This window comes from Brugia malayi (assembly GCF_000002995.4).
Source record: "Brugia malayi strain FR3 genome assembly, contig: Bm_v4_Chr1_scaffold_001, whole genome shotgun sequence".
In the NCBI taxonomy this organism is placed as follows: Eukaryota; Metazoa; Nematoda; class Chromadorea; order Rhabditida; family Onchocercidae; genus Brugia; species Brugia malayi.
This window is the reverse complement of record NW_025062475.1, coordinates 11,474,937-11,498,108: the sequence shown is the minus strand read 5'-3', so window position 1 is coordinate 11,498,108 and position 23,172 is coordinate 11,474,937. Positions and strand designations below refer to the sequence as shown.

The 23,172-nt window shown below is 34.3% G+C and overlaps 1 protein-coding gene across 4 annotated transcripts; it reads right to left on the bottom strand.

The window, feature by feature from the left end:
• Nucleotides 1-1,814: 1,814 nt before the first annotated feature.
• Nucleotides 1,815-22,151, bottom strand: Bma-ssl-1 (SNF2 family N-terminal domain containing protein; the record flags this gene model as incomplete). Of its 4 annotated transcripts, none has more annotated exons than XM_043077516.1 (50): nucleotides 1,815-1,993; nucleotides 2,172-2,273; nucleotides 2,641-2,759; nucleotides 2,938-2,990; nucleotides 3,157-3,303; nucleotides 3,592-3,813; nucleotides 4,009-4,143; nucleotides 4,249-4,434; nucleotides 4,793-4,914; nucleotides 5,118-5,307; nucleotides 5,630-5,826; nucleotides 6,025-6,168; nucleotides 6,416-6,540; nucleotides 6,856-6,968; nucleotides 7,068-7,206; nucleotides 7,461-7,536; nucleotides 7,705-7,884; nucleotides 8,024-8,324; nucleotides 8,509-8,544; nucleotides 11,043-11,183; nucleotides 11,502-11,585; nucleotides 11,737-11,898; nucleotides 12,088-12,324; nucleotides 12,484-12,648; nucleotides 12,979-13,148; nucleotides 13,328-13,536; nucleotides 13,780-13,837; nucleotides 13,964-14,150; nucleotides 14,505-14,684; nucleotides 14,836-14,964; nucleotides 15,060-15,293; nucleotides 15,399-15,466; nucleotides 15,647-15,716; nucleotides 15,862-16,048; nucleotides 16,164-16,337; nucleotides 16,738-16,874; nucleotides 17,285-17,536; nucleotides 17,742-17,852; nucleotides 18,046-18,233; nucleotides 18,323-18,685; nucleotides 18,804-18,948; nucleotides 19,099-19,238; nucleotides 19,373-19,526; nucleotides 19,792-19,953; nucleotides 20,070-20,255; nucleotides 20,577-20,726; nucleotides 20,830-20,980; nucleotides 21,157-21,237; nucleotides 21,339-21,502; nucleotides 22,029-22,151. In XM_043077516.1, 50 exons carry the CDS (start codon nucleotides 22,149-22,151, stop codon nucleotides 1,815-1,817), a joined length of 7,728 nt encoding a protein of 2,575 aa, XP_042933450.1. The 4 variants fall into 4 exon arrangements, with proteins under 4 accessions (XP_042933450.1, XP_001895612.2, XP_042933452.1 ...); XM_001895577.2 differs by having other exon boundaries at nucleotides 3,592-3,798; XM_043077518.1 differs by having other exon boundaries at nucleotides 4,249-4,419.
• Between the last annotated feature and the right edge of the window lie 1,021 nt (nucleotides 22,152-23,172).

Here is a 23,172-nt window from a genome sequence, read left to right as displayed (position 1 = left end):
CAATTCTTAAGGCTCTTCAATTAGAGCAATCACTAACCACTGCAAGAAGTAATCGTTGTGTATGGCTCTGTCTGTGTGTGTGTGTGTGTGTGTGTATGTGTGTGGGTGTGTGTGGGGAGTGTGTGTCTGTCTGTCGACCTATCATCATTTTACTCATCTGTTCTTGTCTCCATCGGAAACTGAAACTAATGGACGAGGAGGTCGGATCTATTCTGGATGATAAGGTGAGTGGTAGATGAAATGCTGCTATAGCTACTCCTCCACTTTCTTGTTACCTCTGGTAGCATAGTGTGTGTACCCTGCCCGCATAAATATGTAGTCTGCAATGTCACTAATCAAAAATTACAACAAGAAAAAGCAAATAAATTGTATTGTATGGTATCATCAAGGTACCACACCACAAAAGTACCTGACAAATGATATACATAACAGATTAATACAAGAGAATATAAGGGAGAGAGATGCATCGTAGTATGTGATAGCCTAGAGATAGTATAACTGTTGATTTGTATATACATCATTGTGTTGTAATTCGATCAATGGATTTAACTAACTGGTTGGTCCATCTTTGGTCATCTTCTCCTACCAATGACAGCACAACAATGACCTTTTTAATACAGCTAACACTCTCCAAAATTTATCAGAAATTATCACTTCCGAATTTGTTATCAATAATAATGCTACAACTTATATTTTTATCTCTTTGCCATACCAAAGATAATTTATATTTATGTTATAATTAGTCAATTATGGGATGCAAAAATTGTAACAGAAGCAATAATATTGTATGAATGTATCACAAAAAATTCATTGCATATTATGTATAATCAATTCTTTAATCATACTGATAGCTGAAGGAATAAAATGATCATTTCTGCTTATTCGATTAAAATTATAATGAAATGGGAAAAACTTTTCGATATATACATATTTTGCAAAGAAAAAAAAGAAACAGTACATATTATTATACGTAAATACCTTTCAGAAAATAATAATTCTTGAAATCAATTTTCAAATTTGGACAAGTATCCCATGTATGAAATGATCAGATGGAATCGGTGGTCCTATATGATCTAGATGATTTCGATTGTTCCATTAGTATTGATTGACTACCACAACTTTTGAATGAAATTTCAAGGATTTCAAAATAAAAAAGAAAAAAAAAACTGATAAGATCGTGAGGAAATCAGAGTTCAGAATGAATTATCAACATCGACAGAACATACAAGTAGAATTCTAAAGATTCTGATAATCAACTAACGCTAGACTCCTTTATTGATGAAGCTGACAACAACAATATAAAATCAATATATAACTAGATAAGTCGTCAATCAATGAAGACATAGATAAATTCTCCATAAGTGGAAAAATCAAAAAATTGAAAAACAATTGCATTTACCATATATACAGGTGAAATGACAACTTTCATCCGATTTCACTAAACAACGATCTGTATGAATATTAAAAAGGCAATAGCTTATTGATAGATGAGGCAGATGAACTGCATTTTATGCAGATTAAAATTGGAAAATTTCTTTTTACATAGTAAGACAAATACAATGGAAGTGTAAATGGAAATAACTGAGATCAGCTTGTGAAAAGCATTTTCAGCAAGAAATTTTTAATTTTACAAAAAACGAAACTAGTATTACAATTTCATGAAAAAATAACGGTTATATAAAAGTTTACACGGAAAATCATCTCAATTAAATAGCAGTGATGATAAGTCTGTGAGTACGAGCACAGTCAAGAGTTAAATATGAAGTAGTGATTACAGTCACAATTTTTAAAGGGCAGGTGGGACATGGAAGCCTTTATGAAATATCTGTGTGAGATGGCTGCATTCCACTTGTGGTATTAGCAACTGAAGGTGTGCCTCCACTACCGCTTGGTGGTTGCGATGTTACATAGCGTTGTTGAACACTGGCCTGATTTGAAAGAGTTATTGGCGGTAGGTACTGTGTTTGCTGAGCTGGAATGCTCGCAGAATGATCTGAAATATTCAAAATTTATAATAGACAGACCGGAAGTGTAGAAAAAATATGGTACATCGTATTCAAACAGTAATTCAGATAGAGCAATATATATCACGTTTGAAATATTAGGCCATTAGTCGCTAATTAACTTCACTTTCAACTTCAATGAAGGTGGAAATGTGGATTCAAGAGCACCTTGTAACATAGTGGGAGTCGAATTGCTGATACCTTGTACCGCGACGGTTACCTGTCTGGTATTTGACGGAGCACTCGAAATTGTTTGTCGCGAAATACCACCTAAACAAATTTTATACGATAATAATAAAAGAGATCTTATAAAAATGACATTTTGCCCCTCTTACGCCCACTTCAGTTTATAATCCAAATAGTTTCCTAAAACCCAATCTAAAAATTGAATATGCTTTAGGAACAAGCGCCGAATCAATACAAAAGATAAAACATAAGTAAAATCACCTCAATTAAATAGCAGTGATGGTTAAAGACCCAGAAAATAAGCAAAATAATAAAAACCAAGAAGGTCAAACATAAAAGTTAAGTTCTGTAAAATTGCTACGGAATTGATTTTGAACGACATTCGTTATGAAAACCAATGTTTAACTGTATTTAGTCATCAACATCAGGATCCAAAATAGTGCATATTCACCTGCAGATGATAACTGCTTGGTTGTTGCAGAAGCAGTGACATTTTCACTGTTTCTCGAACTGCCACTCATAACTAGTCCAATTGATGGAACACGAGAGTTTTGATAACCAATATTGCGTCTTTAATCAGTAATGGTTAAATCTTGCTGAGGACAATTAAAAAATGCTTGAAACATAAATAACTTAGTATCAAACGTGAGATAAAGTTTAAGGCATCCACTACCATTGGCCATCATAATTTAGTAATATACAGCAAAAAAACTTCGAGAACTCGGTGAAAATTTGACAGTAAACTTACGGTATTGTTCGTATCTGTTGTACAGGACTTCCACGTGGCAACATCATAGCAACCTGCAGAATCAAATATAATTCTTAATTTCATAGTTTTACCTCAGCACATTTGGTTTTCAACATAGTTGACAGGTTTTGTTAAATTTAAGGATGCTAATCACATAGCAACAAATTCTAAAAATATTGATGAGTGTTCATCTAAATTTCAAAAATTTAAACAGATCACCTGTGGTTGACCACCAATTGTTTTCGCATGTATTGCACCTGCAGTACGTTTTTGTGTAATTCGTTGTCCACTAGGCATCATTCGCACTTGTGATTGCGGCATCAGGTAAGTTCTATCGCCAGCAGCTGTTGTGACATATAAACGACCCTGTTATAAAAAAATTTATTGTTAGATCACAGTTACGTAAATAATTCCTGACATAAAATCCCTACACATTCAGGAAAATCCCAAAGTGCATGATAAGAAAAAAATAAAAAATAGCTTCAAGTTTTAATATATATATATACTATATACTATATACTAAACAGCCAGATCAAATACAGATGAGAAAAAATATTTAGTAAAATCATAAAAATTATTTCAGCATGCTTTTGAGAAAGTAAGCAAGGAAGTTCATGCAAAAAGAAACGATTGCAAGAGAAAATAAAAGATAACCGGTGTTCGCTGATTTATTTTAGTCCGAGCATCTTGTCGCACAGACATCCCACCAGTTTGGATTTGTGGTCGAATCATTTGTATTTGACCCGTTTCGCTTAGTTGTGAACCATCTCCTTGCGACATAATCAGCGTTCGTCCAGCATGTGATGTGGTTGCATATATCTGCTGTTGTGCTTCCGGAGATGTTCCGTATCCGGTCGCAATCTGGAACATTTTTTGCTGAAAAAAAAAAAAGATTTTTAAAGGAAAACAGTAGATAAATCATATATTAATTCAATATTTTTTCAAACAATGCCTAAAAAATTATCAAAACAATAGTATATCACTTTCACCAACCACTTCCAAAATTTTTCTCATGATAGAATGCAAAGTTAATGATATAAGCATTTTGACAAAGATCAGAATATAGTTAACCCTTTGTGCAGTAGGTGCAGAGAGCCCTTTTTTTGTTCCAGTTGATGGTATTGTTCGATAAATAGTCTGTCGCTCAGCCACACCTTCTTGCCGCGTTGTGTACTGGAAACGACTACCAAGTTGTTGTCCAGACAGCTATAAATCAGAGCAAAACTATATTTCTATAACGGAATTTTATTAATAAAAAATACAAACTACAAAAAAGTAACGCCACTGTCCACAAAAAAAATGTTTTCTTACAGTGTCTTGAGAATTAACAACAACAGCATATGGTTGCTGGCCACCAGATGATCCCATCTGTGCACCTCCTGTCATAATAATTTGATGCTGAGTTGAAGTTCCTGAACCAACCGAAATCGCGACACGCCGAGTACTGATCTGGTGAGCACCAGGTGCAGCACCGGATACAGCCTGGAATTTCGGAAACTGAAAATTTGAATTTCTTATAGTATTAAAAAATAAAACAAAAGCTAATTGGAAAACAAAATTATAAACTCCTTTCTTTTTTGACACAGAATATTACTACAACGGTTCCTCGGTTTACAAAATGAAATATGAAAACTTATCATACCCAATACAAATTTAAGTTTATTCAGCATAACAGAGAGAGATGAATATTAGAAAGTTGCTCTATTCCCTATTTCACGCCATATTTGAAATCAAGTTCTGCAGTTCAATGAAAATAACATCCATATTTAAATCTTTGGATATGCAATTTAATTCAATTAAGCAAACACTAACAATCCATAAACCATACAAACATTCAAATTCAGAAATCACTCACCACTTGTGGGTGATCAACATAAGTTCGTTGACTAACAATTACTTGGGGAGCATCACCTGCATATGTTGTACTTTGTCCAGATATATTGCTTACAAGTTGACCTTGAACGCAACTACCAGAAGCTGCAAAACAGTCAAGAAAATTATTATGATAAAACGAATGAAGCATAAAAAGGAAAATAACGAAACTGCTTTTTATAAATATTAAGTATTTATGACCAAAACAAAATGTTCTGCATGCATCAAATTATGAATGCATTTAAAATACAACATAATATAAATCTTTGAATAAATGGAAAAAGAACTAAAAAGAATTGTTCACTAACTATATGTTCTCACAGTCGAAACAGCAGGGGTAGTCATCACTGGTGCTGAAGCTGCAGAAAGTTGTTGCTGTGCATGTTCCATAACAGCTCCATAACTTACTTTCTGATAATGTATAATACCAGGGATTGCAGTAACTGCCGATTCTTTACGAATTAATTTCTGCTCATGACTTCGTTGTTGTTCGATAACCTAAATTATTATTAAAATGCTCCAATTTTACCTACTATCTATACCTTTTAAAGACCTTTTTCTACTGCAGCATAACTGAAATTCAGTAGAATACCATACCATGTCAAACTCACATATTCCAAAATTAGAACTGATATAATCTTAGTCATAAAAATAAGACTGCTCGGCTACCGTGATGGTCAGATCATCAATTGTCAACTGAACCATCTGGCATTCTTGAAGCACTGCAACTCTACTTCCTAATACAGACAAGGACCTTATATCTGCTACTCCGTCTTCATTAAAGTATTAGGATTCTCACAAATAACCTTAACAAACCAACCATAGCTTCCTTCTTTTGCTCCTCCTCTTCTTTCAAACGCGAACGTTCACGATCCTGCTCACGTAACTTCTCCCGTCGTTCATTACGATAATCAACTACTTCAGAACAAGTTGTTGTAGCATCGTAACGTATTCCCAGCTCAGCAAATTTCAATTCTTGGGACTGCGTAGGACACCATTTTTCCATATCATCGTCAGCTACAGTAAGTATTCCAATGAATTACGACAAAATAAATTATTTCCGTAAAGTCTCAAAATACATGATACTTATATCGCAAGATATGTAGAGATGAGATTGTTCTGAATGCATTATTTTTTTGTGCAGACTTCACATTTTGGCAAAATTAAAATGAAATATTTTAGATGTCTTGGTAAGAATTATTTAAAAAATGTTACTCGTTTTAGGATAGAATAAAACAGTTTGCTTTAGTGATGCTGCTCTCAGCGCTTTAGCTTTTTTATCGTATTGATTTGACATGAGCTTAAGAATGTCGGCTAAGTACTGCTGATCGGTTTTGGTACGCCCACGCTTCATGTGAACTGCAAATTGGCATATATGCGATACATATATGGCTATAATAAAACTACTTCTGTTTCATGCTTAACTATTTGATTATTATTTGCACTGAAACCCTTTCAATCAAAAACTTTTTAAAAACTGTAGGTCAACAAAGAAGCTTTAGTCGTTTTTAACGACCCAAATTTCCCTACAGCAGAAATTACGATTCAAACTCGGTTCGGATGCTAGTTTAACAATAACATAAAACATACTACTTGTGCAACTTACTCATTTCTCCGGTTGATAGGGGAACTCTCCGTGTTTTTTTCGTTATTGGATCCAATGTAACCATACGTCCTTCTTCACGTGGTTGTACAACCATTTGGTAATGTAATGAGCACTGTCGCGGTGAACTTAACAGATTTTTAATAAAGAGAATATTTTTTTTAAAAAAAAAGGAAAAAACAATTAGCAATATCAGTGGGACTAAATAAAAATGAAAGTTACTTAATAATCTCAATTCAAAGTGTTCCTTAGTCTTTGTTTGTTAGGATGCAGCTTTCATTTTCTTGGATCGCTACTTGCATTCACATTATGAATGTCACGACATATCATAAGAGTTAAATTAACGACAGAAATGATCAATAAACAATCTAAAGCTCTTCAAATCAACAATAAAAGTGAGGAAAAACCACAAAGGATAATTATGCAAAGATGCCAAAACTTACCGATAAATTTCGGATGATGTGCCTAACAAAACCGATACCATGTCCCAGTTTGCATATTGCCCAATTTTCGATGAATGTAAATGATTTGGTAATCGCTGCAATTCAGTTAAAACCTGAAAAGAACAGCATACATAAGTTAATAATTCAAGTTTCTCTCTAAACAAGAAACAGAAATCTAAATTTAAAAAACGCAACCAAATTTAAATAACAACCATGAGCGCTTCATAGTCTTCTGCAATACTCCATTCTGTTCCATCATAATCGATTGCTTCGCGATATCGTGGAGGTGGTGTGAAAGGACGTCGTAATTCAGTTTTTCCAGAACGACTATCAAGCAAGCTGGGACGACCGCTAAATGAAGAAATGATTCAAATACCAATGAAATATATACATATCTCCCCAACCACAAAAGAAAGAATAAATTTAATAATGATTTAAGCTTTTCTAAAAGATATGCTTTTTCCTAGATTATTTACATCAACTTCTATAATTTACTTTTCTCTCTACCTGAAGTGAAAACATATCGTCTAAAGCTGTCTCCAGCCAAATCTTAAGTTTCAAAGACACTACGTAGTCTGCGCTAAAATTCGAAATCGAAATTCTACCTTCCAGGTTGAGATCTCTGTGTTCCTTGAGCAGATAATGCTTTTTGTGCTGATTTTCGCACGCTATCAATTGCATCTAAATAAATCACACACTTACACTTATAGAAACACAACTATCCCAAAATTTCGTGAAGTCCGACAAGTGAAGAATTTCATCAACAAAAAATAAATTTTTAAAAAACCAGTTTTGATTAAAATTAAAAAGTCGAAATAAAGATTTGAATTTATCTAACGTATAATATACCATCAACAGAACCAGGCAAACATGAAGGTGTAGTAGGTCTTAATAGATTTGATGTATCAAGGTAAGCAGCACCAGATGATACACCCGTTTGAGGCATTAAATTGATACCACGTTCATGCGAAATTGATGATAGCGATGCGGTAGGAGATGATACGATATCACGGACTATACCACTAGCCACTGCAATTTATTTTATGAAAAAATTCGATTTTCTAGTCGCATAAACTCATTTGACATTCACATAAGTGAGAGTTGTCCTAAGTAAATTTTTGTCTATTTCTTCAAGAATTTAAATCAAGTAAATAAAAAAGAAACTAACCAGTACACATGCCAGTTGGTGATGGAGGTAGTGCAACAATTGGAGGTATTGCAACATTTGTTGACATTGAACCAGGTGTCACTTGATATGTTGCCGATGATGGGACTATAATTTCAGGTACAAATTGTTCCGGGACGAGTGATGAAGTTGGTGTAAGTGGACGAGGACGATGAAGTTCATGAATTGTAGTTGGTAAGCGACACTCAGCCATGGGTAATTGCTCAAACCAATATTCACCAGTTGAATCATAGTAAATATCATCACCACTATCAGAGGGTGGAGGTGACGGTGGTAGCCAGGTCTGAAAAGAAATTTATGCAATTTTTTTGTATTTCCAAATTCACCATGTTCGTTCCAGCGAATCATGAACAAACCATGATTTTATATTTTTTCATAAACGAATAGCAAAATCCTTATAGCAAAATCCTTAAATAATTTGGAAGGAATGAAACAAGCGCAAAAAGATCAACAATGAAATAACAAACCAGCATCTCTTCGCCAGGTATATCCAGGCAAATTACCTGAAACCAAGTTCAGTGATTCAAATTTAAATTGAAATTGCAATATAATGTAAAATCATACATCATTTGTTGTTTCCGATGTTGTTACTTCAATTCTGGACTTAATTACATCAAAAAAATTGAAATATAAATTCACAATTTCAATAGTTTTGGTTCATCAAGCATCTCTTTTCAGAAACAGAAAGTTATTCAAATCGCAGATAGTTACAGCTACTCAAATTAGAAATTAAATGGTTTAACACAGATGATATAAGCTCTTTTGCTGAAGAGTCTGAATATGATTCCTTCTGCCTTCAGTTTCGTCATTACAAAAAATTGTATGATCGAAGAACCTAATCATTTGCAACATTATTTCTGTGTATTGCAAGTGAATTCATACCATCTTTCTATATTTTTGAAATATCTTGTAAGTTCTGATGATCACATCAAACTGGCTCTTCATTTTGGTTGCAATCTATCAAGCTCGGTAAGTCTCAAAAACACAATTCATACTCAAAAGCATGTAGCGAGAGGGCTTTTTACTCTGCTCAAACCTACTAAGTTGAAAAACGATTTATTAGTGCACCCCCTCTTATAACGCAAGCTTTTCTCTTTTCAGAAACAATATATCTAATATAATTTGGTAATTTTATTTCCCTAACTAATCTTTCCAAGGTATAAATTTCCATATGTTTGAAATGTTCGAGAGAAACGGGGAAATTTTTAAACCTTCTTTCTAAATGTCACATCAAAATTTATGTCACTCATAGATCATTTCGTTGTGGCTATTGTGAAACCTTGCTCTTTCTTTCAATTTTTCGACAACACACTTGAGAAGCCACTTGCATGGTTTTTTATAACCCTCCTTCTTTTCAAACTTCATGTCACCATAGCAAACACTAGACAGGGTACAAGCCACTGAAGATTAAGTTCCAGAAAATTTTAAGCTTATTAAAAAGGCCTCACAAGCGTGGAACATGTGAAAAAAATTGTCCTTAATCAGAGCAAGGCCTCACATGTGTGTAGTCGAAAATGTAAACACAAAAAATTGTTTCCAAATCTTTTTTTTCTTAAATACTCAACAAGAAGAAAAATCAAACACGTGGAAAAAGAACAAAAGCTTTAAAATATAGCAAGGTTTCTCAAAATACACAACTAACAATACATGAGCAAATAAATTTCCGTAGGTGTATATGTTTAGTATCATCAACTAATGAAACCACAACATAAGTGTAAAAAAGAGTTTTAATAAGTTTTTCTAGAAATAAACCTTGAGATTTGTTTTAAATTACACGTATGACATATGCCGCACGCTATAATGCGTAACAGTTACCAATCGTTATTAATAAACGACAGCTCAATACTACAAATTAAATCACATGCTTCGGATTTTTCAGATATAAAAAGTCCTGCTATTGAAATAAATCCTCAAAAATTGTGACGGACTTTTATATTCATCTTCCGACTAATTTTGAATGACGACTTAACAATTGATTGGAATATATACCTGTAAAACCTTCAAAAAACATCACTACGAATACTATAATAAACAATCCTCTTCTTTAACATCAGTTAAGGTTAAGCTATCCAGATTCTGAAATGTTTTCGGAACCCGTATTCGAGATAGATGAGGACTCAGTCTCACCACTCCTAGACTCACTACGTTTCCGCAAACACAGTCTGGGCCGTTCATAGTCACCTAATGTCGGTTTTATTCGCATTCCCGGCAGAGACTGATGATTTGAAGCCTTATGTATTGAAGAAACTGGTTTCACAAATTCAAAGCTTCCACTTTCACATCGTCTTCTTATCGCTGTTGCTTGGGTTGAAATTTTTGACGATCCAGCGGCAGTACGTAGGTGCTGCGATGATCTATATGAATTTGTAACAGATGGTGACGAGAATGTTTGACGACGAACCAGTGATGTCCTGTCACCTCCCACAACCGAATAAGAGGCTGATAATGACGGCGAGAAACTAGTAAAATCACTGATCCTGGATGAAGTCTTAGAACTGGAAGTGCACGATAACAATGGAAACGATGGTGTACTAAAGGATGAAACTGAAGAATTTGATATACGAGTGGAACTGGGCATAGAACACATTGCATTCGATGATTTGGTGAAAGCAACTGAAAGAGGGACAACTCTTGCACAGGAACTTTCTTTCACACCCAATCTCGTTTGCCGTGATAGTGCTGCTTTAGGCAACTTCTCGGTCGACAACTTTTGAATAAAAGACTTGGGTTGTGACTTTGAAACTAATGAAGATAAAGTGGTCTCAGATTCGGACTGAACTTGCACACTAATTTTATCTGTCGCTTTCCGTAATTTAGTTACTGCTGTCTTGGTAGCAGCCGTACTTTCCGAAATAGATTGTGTTGCCTTATTCTGAAAAAGACGTGGAGACGAACGTATTTTCAACGAAGAGAAAGTTGTTGAGCGTAAGTTGTGTGAATGTGACTTATGCAATTGAGGCCTAAGTGTAGCTAAACGTGATGCCGATGGTTTTGAGCGTACCTCGTCCACAGAACCAGGAACATCGGAACCAGTAAGATATGTCAATGAGATCTCATCATCGCTCTGGTTATCACCATTGTCTTCCTCCATCGCGTCTTCTTGAGCTTTCATCCATTCATCTTTTTTTGAATCAATCATAGCCTGCAATTGAAAACATCAGTTTTGCAGAGGTCCAGTCATTTTATTACAGTTACCAGCGGCAAAGAAGAACTACAACAGCAAACAAATCCAGCTTAGTAAAAAAGGAAAACAAAATAATGGTTTTCAAAACGATAGAATACGTTTTTGTACACTTGAAGATTATTATTACTCCATTTCCTAAAAAGTTGAATGATGTTGATTTGACGTATTCTATCATTCAACACACCATCATTTGTAACCGCAGTAAACGACCAAATGGCAATCAATTCTGTTCTATTCGAAATAGATGATACTGAAAATGACTGAAATTACAATAACCTTAGCCTCTTTTACTTCTTCTTCAAATTCTGGCTTGTATTCCGCTTCCAGAAAATTGACTGCGTACCGTTCGATTGGTTTTAACTGAAATAGAAAAATGATAAAAACTCATCTAAATATCATATCTATTTCAGACAAAAATGTTCTCAAAACTCTATATTATGTACAGGACCAAAAATGCTTATAACCATTAAATTATGCTAAGAAAAGATAAGAATGGAGAAAAATAATATACTTGATTTATTAGTTCTAAATATTTCGATTCAATTTTTTCTTGATTGTTCTCAACGGAAGCTATTAAACCATTTTCATCGAATTCCGCAATATCTGCTTCTACTTCAGCATTTGCTCGCTGTGCTGCATGAACGTCTTGTATATCCTCAACTTTTGCCATGGCCTAAAAAAAAAAAAAAAAACATCGGTTTATTTATGCGATTCGAGTGATAACAAAAACGATAATCTATATATAAACGTGTTTAAACGATGACATTACGCTGGAGATACAAAACATTCTGTTAAATATAAAGACAATCTGAAACACACATTTATTTTCCGAAGTTAAATAATTTCAAATGCAAAGACGTACTTTTTCAATTTCTTTATTATCTATCACAGCCACTGGAACAACGACATCGGTTACATTTGCAACACCTTCGAACAAGTCTCTTACATTATCCCCTTTGAAAAATTCCGGCGTGAATCCCGCCTCATCAATAGCCATTTCACCGAGACGTCGCTTCTGCATCGCTTTTCGCAGAATATTTTCTTCAATTGTTCGCTCGCTAACTAGACGGTAGATTGTGACATTTCGTGTTTGACCAATCTAAAATCAAAAGTTCATTAAAGCTCCAAAAATTTCACAGAATTTTAAAAGTTAATCAGAGTTTCAAACCCAGTTGTAATTTTAAGCTAATTAAGCAGGTTAATAAACTATCAATGTTTTTGGTTTTTTTTTTTTTTCTTTTTTTTTTTCTGAACTTACACGATGACAGCGATCTTGCGCTTGTGCATCCATAGTTGGATTCCAATCGGAATCATAGAAAATCACCGTATCTGCTCCAGTCAAATTAACACCTATGCCACCCGATCGAGTTGATAGAATGAAACAGAAAATCTTTGGATCGGCATTGAAGCGTTCAGTCATTGCCTAAAAATATCTCGGAATTAAAGTTCTTGAAGTTCAAAAATTGATTACCGCATCTTGCTCTCTTTTTCCCTCATTTAAACATTTTTTATACTCTTATATTCTTTTCAAACAAAAAGCCTCTTTGTTACCTTACATTTATGTTGCAATTTCTATTTTTCTCTAAATTAAAGCTAAATTAAAATTACTAAATTCTTTAGTAGAATAGAACTTAATTTCTGCTATGTGGATTACGAATAAACATAAAGAAATTGGAAAATTCTGGAATATAAGCAACTTCTAATAGACAAAGACAAAACTGGATGCAGCAAACAACTTGGCAAATAAAGTTACTTGTCTCTGTTCAATTCCAGTCGTCCCATCCAGACGAAAATACTGATAACCGTGGAACGACAAGAAAGCTTGCAAGATATCCAAAACCCGTGCCATCTGTGTAAAAATTAGACAGCGATGTTTGTAAAGGAAGAGGTCATGCAACAAGCTGTTTAGTACTTGGAGTTTACCTGAAGTTTCCTTATAAAAGAATAACGTTAATCTTAACACTGCCACAAGTACATGAATCCATATCTAAAGTTTTTCAAAAGAATATTTTCATTTAAGTGACAAGGAAAATGAATGAAAGATTATGCATAAATACAAGTAAAGATGGGTATACAAACATAAACTAAGAAAGAACGTTTACCACAATCATATTCAATTAATCGCAATTCCGGAAACTGGAGTTTCTGCATCATATCTATATTAGAAAATATTCTGTTAGAATTCAACACCATCCGATGACATTCTTCATTCAAATCATCCCATTCTTTTCTTATGTAGGCATGACATCCGGTAGTATTAATTTGCAAAACAGGTTCATCTGCTAAAGCGCCATGTACGAAAACAGTGAACCTATGAAATTACAAAGTATAATGAAAGCTCTTATATTTTATAGTTAATTTGAATACCTTTAGTTAATTTGCTAATTTAATTTGAATCGATAAGCTTAAAAAGTTGGAGTATATTGTCATTTCGATTTTTTCCAAAAACAATGCGAAGGACCAGTAACTGCTAGAATTTTGCATACTTCGTTAAAACCGAGTAATAAAATGGATTTATTCAACTTCTCAGAAGGAGTATGAAATATCAGTTCACCTTTGTGATGCATCACTAGTCCAATCAACCAACGACTGTGTCAACCATCCTAACGAATCTATAATAAACGAATAATTGAATATTTGATAATTGTAAAACATTACGGGACAAATATCTCTCTTATAAAAGAAACTTGAAACGTATCATAATTTGTCACCGGAAAAAGAAAACAAAGTCTGCTAACCTGTTGTTGATAAATTGTAACGATGATGTTTCGTCCGACCTAATTCTTTTTTGATGACAGATAATAGTTCATCTGATACCAACGGTGTACGACAAACATTAGGAAATAATAAACGTCGAGAGCAAATTGTTGCACAGCGCTGCAAACTTTCTACTTTTGCCTGTTCCACAGCTTTCGATGTATCCGGCTTAAAGGAAATAACTAAAAATCGCTATCACATCTCTGTTTAATATTTTTAAAAACCCTAGAAGAAGCATAAAGGATGGAATATAGATATATTTATAACATAGGAAAAACAAACTGATCAAAGAAATGTTTGCGATACTGAAACAATAAAGGATGTCTTGAAGATTTAAGCTATTACTCATATATATAAGCAATATTTTCTTGGCAATGCTAAAGAATTAAAACAGCTCATAACTAAAAATTCGTCACATTCAATAGAAGGCCTCATATCAAGCATGTTTAATGTGACTTATTTAAATATGATTGGATAAATGGATTAAAAATTAGCCATTCTTATACAGGTTTATACACTTACCAAAATAAGGAAGTCATATAAGCCTAGTTTTTCATCGGCCTGTTCCACAGCTACGGTTGGTTTCACTTGATCAATTTCAATCACTTCAACTTGAACTCGGTTGGTATCAATTGCGCTACCCGTATTACCCACACTAGCAGATTCCGGCTCCAATAACTTCACTTGTTGTGCTCGATTTATCTAGAAGACACAAAAATCTTAGCTAGTTTCAAAACACTTTGCAAATATTTATTAGAGCCAGAAACATGAAAAACTAAGAGACGAAATAAATACATAGAATAAAGGGTTAGAAATGTATAGATATTTTTTAAGTAGCATAGACAGCGTTTACCGGAAATGTTGCAGCAATATGAGTTTCAGGAAGTGATGTGCAGCCATTGTTCACCGTCCCAGTACCCTTTAAACAGGTATCACTTGAAGAGCGCGTTTGCGATAAAATTGTTGTGGACCGAAAAGCTGGCTGAAGTAGACGATTTATAGAAAAAATATCCGCAGAAAAATTTTTTCCGAAATAGTCGGAACTCAAAAATGAAGTTGGAGAAATCAACAGCTTACTTTGAGTAAGGGAACAGCTGTGGATAAAGATGTAGTTGTTGGCTCTACTGTGGTCTGTTTTACTGACAAAAGTTTTGGCGATGTCTGCAGTGTTGATTGCGCTGCGAGCTCAGTTGATGACCTGGCAGCAGGAGTATTTTGTGAAGTTGTTGCATTGGAAACTAAAAGACGGTTACCAGCTACAGAATTTGGTTCACATTCACGAACTGTATGACCACCTGTACTATCAACTACCTGCAAAACATTATGAGTTGGATACAAAAAAAAAATACTAAATCTCTAGACAGATAACTTGATAAAAATAACAGAGATTTGACTTCAAAATACAATGCGACAAACCAGTTGATAAACCCGTGCATTGCCAAGATCATCAACTGAAACATACAGCTCATTTCCTCGTGGAATGCCTAAAAAATTGGAGAGTAGAATTGAAAAAGTGATAAAATCTAATAATTTTATATAAGTGGATAACTGGTATAGCAACATCGAAACCACATATTTACTCAACTTTGCGAGCTATAACTGTTATTGCTTGCTGAATGCAATATGGAAAAAGTTTCAAGAAGAATTAAAAAAATCTCTCCTACCCGCTGATGGCAGTGGAACTGGCATAAAAACTTTTGATCCTTCTCTCGTTTGCGGTTGTGGATGCAGCTGCTGCAATTCGAAAGTTTTATAGAATTGAAAATTTAATCTGTTCGCTTCAGAATTAGCAGTCACACAAAGATAAGCAATATGAATTGCAGAATGATAGAGAGACTTTATTAAATCGGAAAAGTGCAATAAAAGTAGCGTTACTGACTGGTGGTGGTCGTGAGAAATGAAACCCTCCTAAATTTGGCATTGGTATATCCACTGGGCTAGAAAGATAATCGTTCAACATTTGTTCATTAATAGCTAAATGACGTCCTTCGCTGCATGCAAAGAGAGAACCACAAGAAGGTGAAAATTTGAAAAGATCCAAAACATCTATTTCTTCGAGGTCTCTTCTGAAAATTTGAAATGAAATGCTAGTGCATGTTCTAGTTATGATTGGATAATTTATATCGGAAATTTCGCTTGCAACACAATAAAAATTGATTGAAAACTTTAAAACTTACTAACCCCTGACAAATGTTTAACAGTATACCCGGCAAAGTAATGGTAAGAGGTTGCATCACAAAAGGTGACAATATCGGTCGCGGTTCAAACAAATTTGGATGGTTGCAACATTTCCGAAGCTGCATAACAATATTTAATACTGACATAACACTGCCTGATCGCAAATTTTCTCTCGTCCTAGAAGATTAAATGCAGAATCAACTGAGATATTACATCTGCAACCTCAGAGTTAGAAAAGCTGATGTTGACTTCATCTAGATATTCCAAATGCTGAACGCTTACTTGATGATACTGCATTAAGCCTCAAAGGGAACTCTTGATAAATTCAAGATACTAGCTGTCAAAATTTTTTGAAAATTCCTCAAAATTCCTAGAATTTATAATCCAACAGTTTTCAATTCAACCGACAACATTAATACAAAATAAAATTAATACACAAATGTGTAATCACATAGATATAATTACAAAGTCTCAAAAACTCCTGATATTTATAGCTGATGGCAATTTTAATCAATTTATGCTCTGCCTTAAGTTATGTCACTTTTTTTATTTCGAGTGACTCTCAAAGAGAACTTACGATCTCCTGGACATGAAATCATCATAAAGACATCGTTGCCGCTTCGATAAAGGACAATGGATAATATGTTCCGTTTTCTCAGGTAACTGCTTTTCCACATCGCTTTTCAGACGTCGCAAAATAAATGGCCTGAGTACCTGAAATCATTTTAAAGCTTTAAAGTCAATCGATTTCGAAAATAAATTAGTAAATGGGACAAAATTTTTAAAGCTTCAAAAATTAGTGGTGTAAGTTCTATTAAGTCTCAACTGTTTTCATAACCACACACGAAATTTTAGTGAGTCACTATAGTTACTACCCTCTGTACAAAAGGAAATAACCATTTGTTTATCTGCTAAATGATACTCCAATCCATAAACACTTGGTTGTTGGCTCCTGTCGATTAAGCCTTACTCAAGCAACAATCAGGAGCGGATTTTAAAGCTGTCTCCAGCTTTCGGAAATATCAAATGAAGCCTTCAGAACGTCTTACTGGTTGTCACACTATAATGAGCAGGACAATCCAAAAAGAAAAATTTAGGAAACTAAAACTTTCGAAGATACGTACTTTATGAAGTCTCTGTATTAGAGAAGCATTCCATTCAGCATTACCTTCCATCATATCATTTAGAGGATTACTAAACCAATCTTTGAAATCATTATGCGATGCAAAAATAGCTGGCATAAGAAAGTGCATAAGTGACCAAAGCTCCATCAAAGAATTCTGCAGCGGAGTACCCGTTAAAAGTAAACGACGACGAGCTCGAATGTTTAACAATGTTTGCCAACGCTGACTTTTGAAATTTTTAATATTTTGTGCCTGTAAAGTTTTTTTTTTTTTCAAATTTAAAAATGCAAGTAATGCAATTTGGTACCTCGTCCTAATGATTCAGATGTACTTTAGTGGAAAGTATATGAAAATCCATAATAAACATAGAAACTATTGATAAATTAAGTGGTCATAACAACATGCTTATATGTTGTTAGCAGATTTCTATGAATCTTATTTGCAAGAAAAATTTTACCTCATCCAAGATAAAATACTGCCAAGTCTTATGTTTAAATGACCGAATATCCTGCGTAACAATTTTGTATGAAGTAATGCAAACATGGAAAGCATTCATTTTAGACCAACCCTAAAAAAATCTCAATTTCATCATAATTATGATAAAATCACATCACTGATATAGCCATGGATAGAGTTGAAATAATAACGGAGTTGCTTATGAACCACCTAAAAATAAATCCTACCTCTGCAACAATTAAGCTATAGACATCACTTTCTGCGACGAGTTAAAAGAAAATAGAAAGGTAGCAAAAAGAACAAACCTTCCGCTTCTCAGCTCTCTCTTTTTGATTACCAAAATAAGTAAGCAATTTGAAAGCCGGGCACCATTTTTTAAATTCCATTTCCCAATTCAAGATCACTGACGTTGGTACAACAATAAGATGTGGGCCCCAAATATATTCTTTGCATGCCAAATGAGCAAGCAATGCTATTGTTTGTATTGTTTTTCCTAAAACATTTCGGAAATTTTTTTATGAAATAAAGAATTAAACAATTCAGATTAGAAAATATAATCTAAAATAAAATAAAATTATATACCTAAACCCATTTCATCAGCTAAGATGCCGTTCAAGCCATTGTCGTACAAAGTCACTAACCAATCCAAACCAACCATTTGATATTCCCTCAATGTGCCCCTAACCAGATATGGTACTTCTGTCTTTACTTGAGTAGTTTCCAAGGTGAACCCTTTTGGCTGAAATTTTAAAGCTTCCTCCGCAATATTCGCTAATTCCTTTTGTCTCTCTTCACTATTTTCTGATGTCAGCCGATCATAATTTATCGCAGCGCTTATAGCGCCTTTTTCTGCATTTTCTATGTGCGTAGGATCAAGCGTTTCTTTTTCTGATACAGATGAAATGCTTTGCGTAATGGATGCACTGTGACGTGTCGAGTCTTCCTCTGAAATAAAATTGCATTGAATTTTCAAAAAACGAAACAACATATAAAAAAAGACGAAACAAAAAAGTTTCAAAAGTAAATAAATATAATATTTAAAAACAATCATTGTGCCAAATACCCTGTGTGATTTCCGACGCTGTATATTCAGTAGAAACTTCGCTTCCTTCTGGGCGTTTGTAATCTGCAGATGTGCCCTGTGTCGATTCAAATAAATCCTCCTCATGCCTCGACTTCGAAATACTTTCCAAATACCCACGAGGAAGCTGAAATTACAAGTTCTTCACTGGTGTGCAACTCCATAAAAATACAAACAGATTATTAGAAAAGATTTTGGTCAACATTAATTTATTTTCCTTAACATGGCGCCACTTTTTTTTCGCCTAATTTTAGAATTCTACAACTTTGAAATATACCGAATCAAGAAAATCATCAAGTTCAAGATTTCCTTCGGCCATCAATCCTTGCATTTCCTCCTCAACATTTCCATCCACTGCTTCAGCATCCGAAAGTGAAATATCATCCGAATCGGTTGAAAAACTTGCAGCATCTTCATCTAAAGAATATTTTATAAAACATCGCAATCCAAACTACGAACTTTACAAAATACAGAAAAATGCGAGAAAGAACGACATTTTGTTGCATAACAGCAAGCATTACGGGATTAGAAGAGAAACTAAGAACGCATACCTTTGGTAATATCACCACTCCGCAGCGACGATGCTCTGCTTGATTTTTCGCCTATTAAACCTTCCTGCACCATTTCACTTAATTTATCAGCATGACCCACCATCACTTCCAGTTGCTGGTCTAATGCTTTCCGCTTCATCGATTCAATTATTTCCTGGAAATAGGTTCAAAGCTTGAACTAAAATCCTATGTGTTTCCATTCTTCATTAAAGAAAATTAATGAGCAGATTACACAGGTTTCATATTTCTCCGGAGGCAAAGGTCTTAACTCCAAAAATTACGAGTTTCTAGGAATAAAAAGTATAGATGCAAAAACACTGTCAATATCTAAAGACCAAACATTATAAGATTTGAAAAAAAATTTATTTCGCAAGAAAATTACAGACACTACAAGGAAATAAAAGATGAAAATTCTCAACCTGTGCATGCAAATCAACCACTCTGTCAACATTCTGCCAGAAGTCTCGAACCATTTTTGCGATGAGCGCACATATGCGCTTTGCTTCTCGCACAGCCCGTTGCTCTGATCGTTCCTTTTCCTGTTCTCGATCTCGTAACATTCGGGCAATTTGAGAGGAAAACTATAGATAAAAACTATTTAGCAATGATTCAAAATTTGAGTAAAATAAGAAATAGTTTCAACATTCACGGGAGCTATTCTGTTACATTGAAATGTTAAAAAACTCGACTTACGAACCTTTTTTGCTGCTTGGCGCTTGAAAGTTCGTTCCTGACGAAAATCTATGGCCATCCAGCGCATTTCTTCCAGTAAGTAATCCCAATGTGTCTTATTTCTTGGAGGCATTTCAATCATTGGTAATCGGGAAGCTGTCCAGAGACCCTGTCTTCGAAGTTCGGCAATTCGGGCTAATACTTGAGCTTCCTAGAAAACAAAGAAGTAACACAACAAACGCATAGATGTCGTCAACTTTCAATGCCTATTTGAACAGCCAAAAATAAATGGATTTAGAATGGTTAAAGCAGTCAAACTGACATTACTGCAACCAGTGTTAAAGTCAAAAAAATTTTTTCTGGAAACTGCTAATTACTATTTGAAAGAGCTTAATGAAGTCTTCGATCTCTTTACTTGAAATTTGAATGTGACCGATTGATCCCTTCAAAATTCAGGATTTTTCTAAAGTTGACAGACATAAAACTTGTACAGTTGCGTACTGAAATAACACTAAACAATAAGAAAACTAACTTGTTTAGCCACTCGTTCAACACTTGACTCTACTCCAGCCGCTGAGGAACTTCGAGGCGTAGAATGAGCAGTGGCTGAAGGTATCGACGATGCAGGATGTGCTGTAATTGTTGAAGTTGATGGCTGTTGCTCCAAATATGAAGAGCAGGGCTGTAAAATTTTTCGAAGTTTGTGAGAAATTTTAACGGAAAATTATTTTAGGAGACTTATGAACACACAAAATCAAAATTCATAGCAACATGAAAGCAGCTACCGATGCTGCGCTGTTTTCTTCCACTTTTATTTCAATGGGCGAAAGAGATGCTTCTGGTACATCCAAAACTGGTCGGACGTGTTGCTTTCGGGTGACAATATCTTCTCGTTTTGCTTCTGGACCTAACAGCGAATTAAGAGACATTCCGAGACTGAAAACATGAGAAATGAATGAACGATTTGATGCTGGATATGAAGTTTCGAATTCACAGCATTCGGATATTAGGTGAGAACTAACCTTCTGTTATTTAATGTACGTTAGATTTATACTGAAACAACTATTAAATCTAGTTAAAGCTGCTACATAAAAGTAACAAAAACAACATACCTTACTCCATCTTCAAATGTCAATTCGCTGTTAACAATGCCAGGATTAATTTGATTCTCACTTTCATTTCCAATATTTGTCCTGGAACATATTCAGCGGACATACTCCTAACTGTAAAATTTCACAACGTATATATCTGAATTTCTTACACTGTTTAGAAGTGATTACTCAAAAAAACTAACCTCTCTAATGCAACATTTCTTCTATTACTATGGATGTATCGCATTTGAGCTATAAGCCGTACTCCTAGCTCTATTTTCGCATCAGTTTTCCTTTTTGTGCTGACTCCTTCGCTTTTAGAACATCCCTCCATGGGATCGTCAGTATTAAGACGGCGCCGTCGCGTCTGGAAAAAAAAAAACATAAGAAAATAAATAAATAATTGAATGTTTCGTAACAAAGGTTTAAATTCAAATGCTATTATAAACTTGATCTTTAAACAAAGACCCTGTTGGTATAGAAACTAATTTCTGTTAATTGGTAAAACTGTTGAGTGATAAAAAACCGACAAAATGGGAGATAAACCAATGTTTTATCTGTTCAACAGCACTACATATTCGTTACCAGGAGCAGAGTGACACCTAAGAACTTACAAGCTGTTTAAATGTTCCTTCAAAGCTATGCGGCAAATTCTCTGCTTCCGTCTACAGTGTATTCAATATCAGTTGGTATTTACAAAGAAAGAAAAAACACTTCATGAAGTGGCAGAAAATTCAAAATTTCGAAATAACACATGAATTAAAGTACAACTCGCTCGTAGAATGGCGAACCTTCGTAGAAGCGAACGGTATTTCATGGCAAATTCTTTAAAAGAAAAAGCCGGAACCCTGAAGTAAACTGTTACATCAAAGTGAAATAAGCTTTAAACTTACGGGAGGTGATGTGTCGCCACCGGATGAGTCCATTGATATCATGTCATCTGGATGCATTGTGCTTGTTGTTGCTATGTTAACGTTACGTCGTGAACGACGAATGGGACGTGAGATACTACTCATACTTGGCTGGTAGATGTCAAATTAACAATCATAACGTATTTTCACTGACTTTTGCAACCCTCCAAAATCCTTCAATAACAACAAATGTCCTTTCCTTTCCTTCACAAACAGTGTTAAATTTGATGTACAATTTACGACACGAAGAACTACACCGAAACATTAAGTTGACCCTGACCTCTCACATAACCCCGCGATGACTCATCCTCATACTAATCTTTCCATCACTAGAACCGAACTTCATCGAGCCTGTTTTGACCTTCTGCAACAGACGGGCATACCAACAATACCGTATTCCCTCCAACACGATGAGCAATTGAGCGTTATAAGAATCATACCATTCAATACAACTAAAAATTCCCGGATTCAACATTCGGTTGTATGCGTGGTTTTTTCTTTCTTCTTTCTTTTATTGATTTAAATTGTTATTATGTAAATTAAATGCGTTGATTTAAAACATAAAACGAGAAGAAATTGGTTTTGGTGCATGGAAATGAGACATAACGATTGCTAAGAAACGTTGTGATATAATTGAATATTGAGTGTTGAAGTGTGATTTTTGATGTTCAGGAATTATTGGTATAAATAAATAAAGATTGACAAGTAAATAAAAAAGTTTTTAGATTAAGTAAGCAACAATTTAAGTAACTGATACCCGAAATTTTTTTGAATTAATTATATTTAAGCTTATTAAATATTCATTTAATAGTATGAATATGTTATTAAGTGATATAAGTCTAGGTAATATTTGGTCAAGGGAGCAAGCCAGAGAAAAAAAAACGATAAAAGCGCTAATAGCTGCAAAAAGGTTGTTTTTAGTAACAGAGAACAATAGTGAGTGTTTTGAAAGTGTTTTAAGAGTATGCTGCTTGAAGTGTTAGAATTGGACAATATATTGTACCTTCATTGCAAAATTTATGTTAGAATTTGTTTTTTGAATAAAACAAATTTAGATTTTCTTATTTTACTTCTACTCATCTTTCGACTTTTAGTTTTTTGATCTAAGGTTTTTGCTTACTTGCAA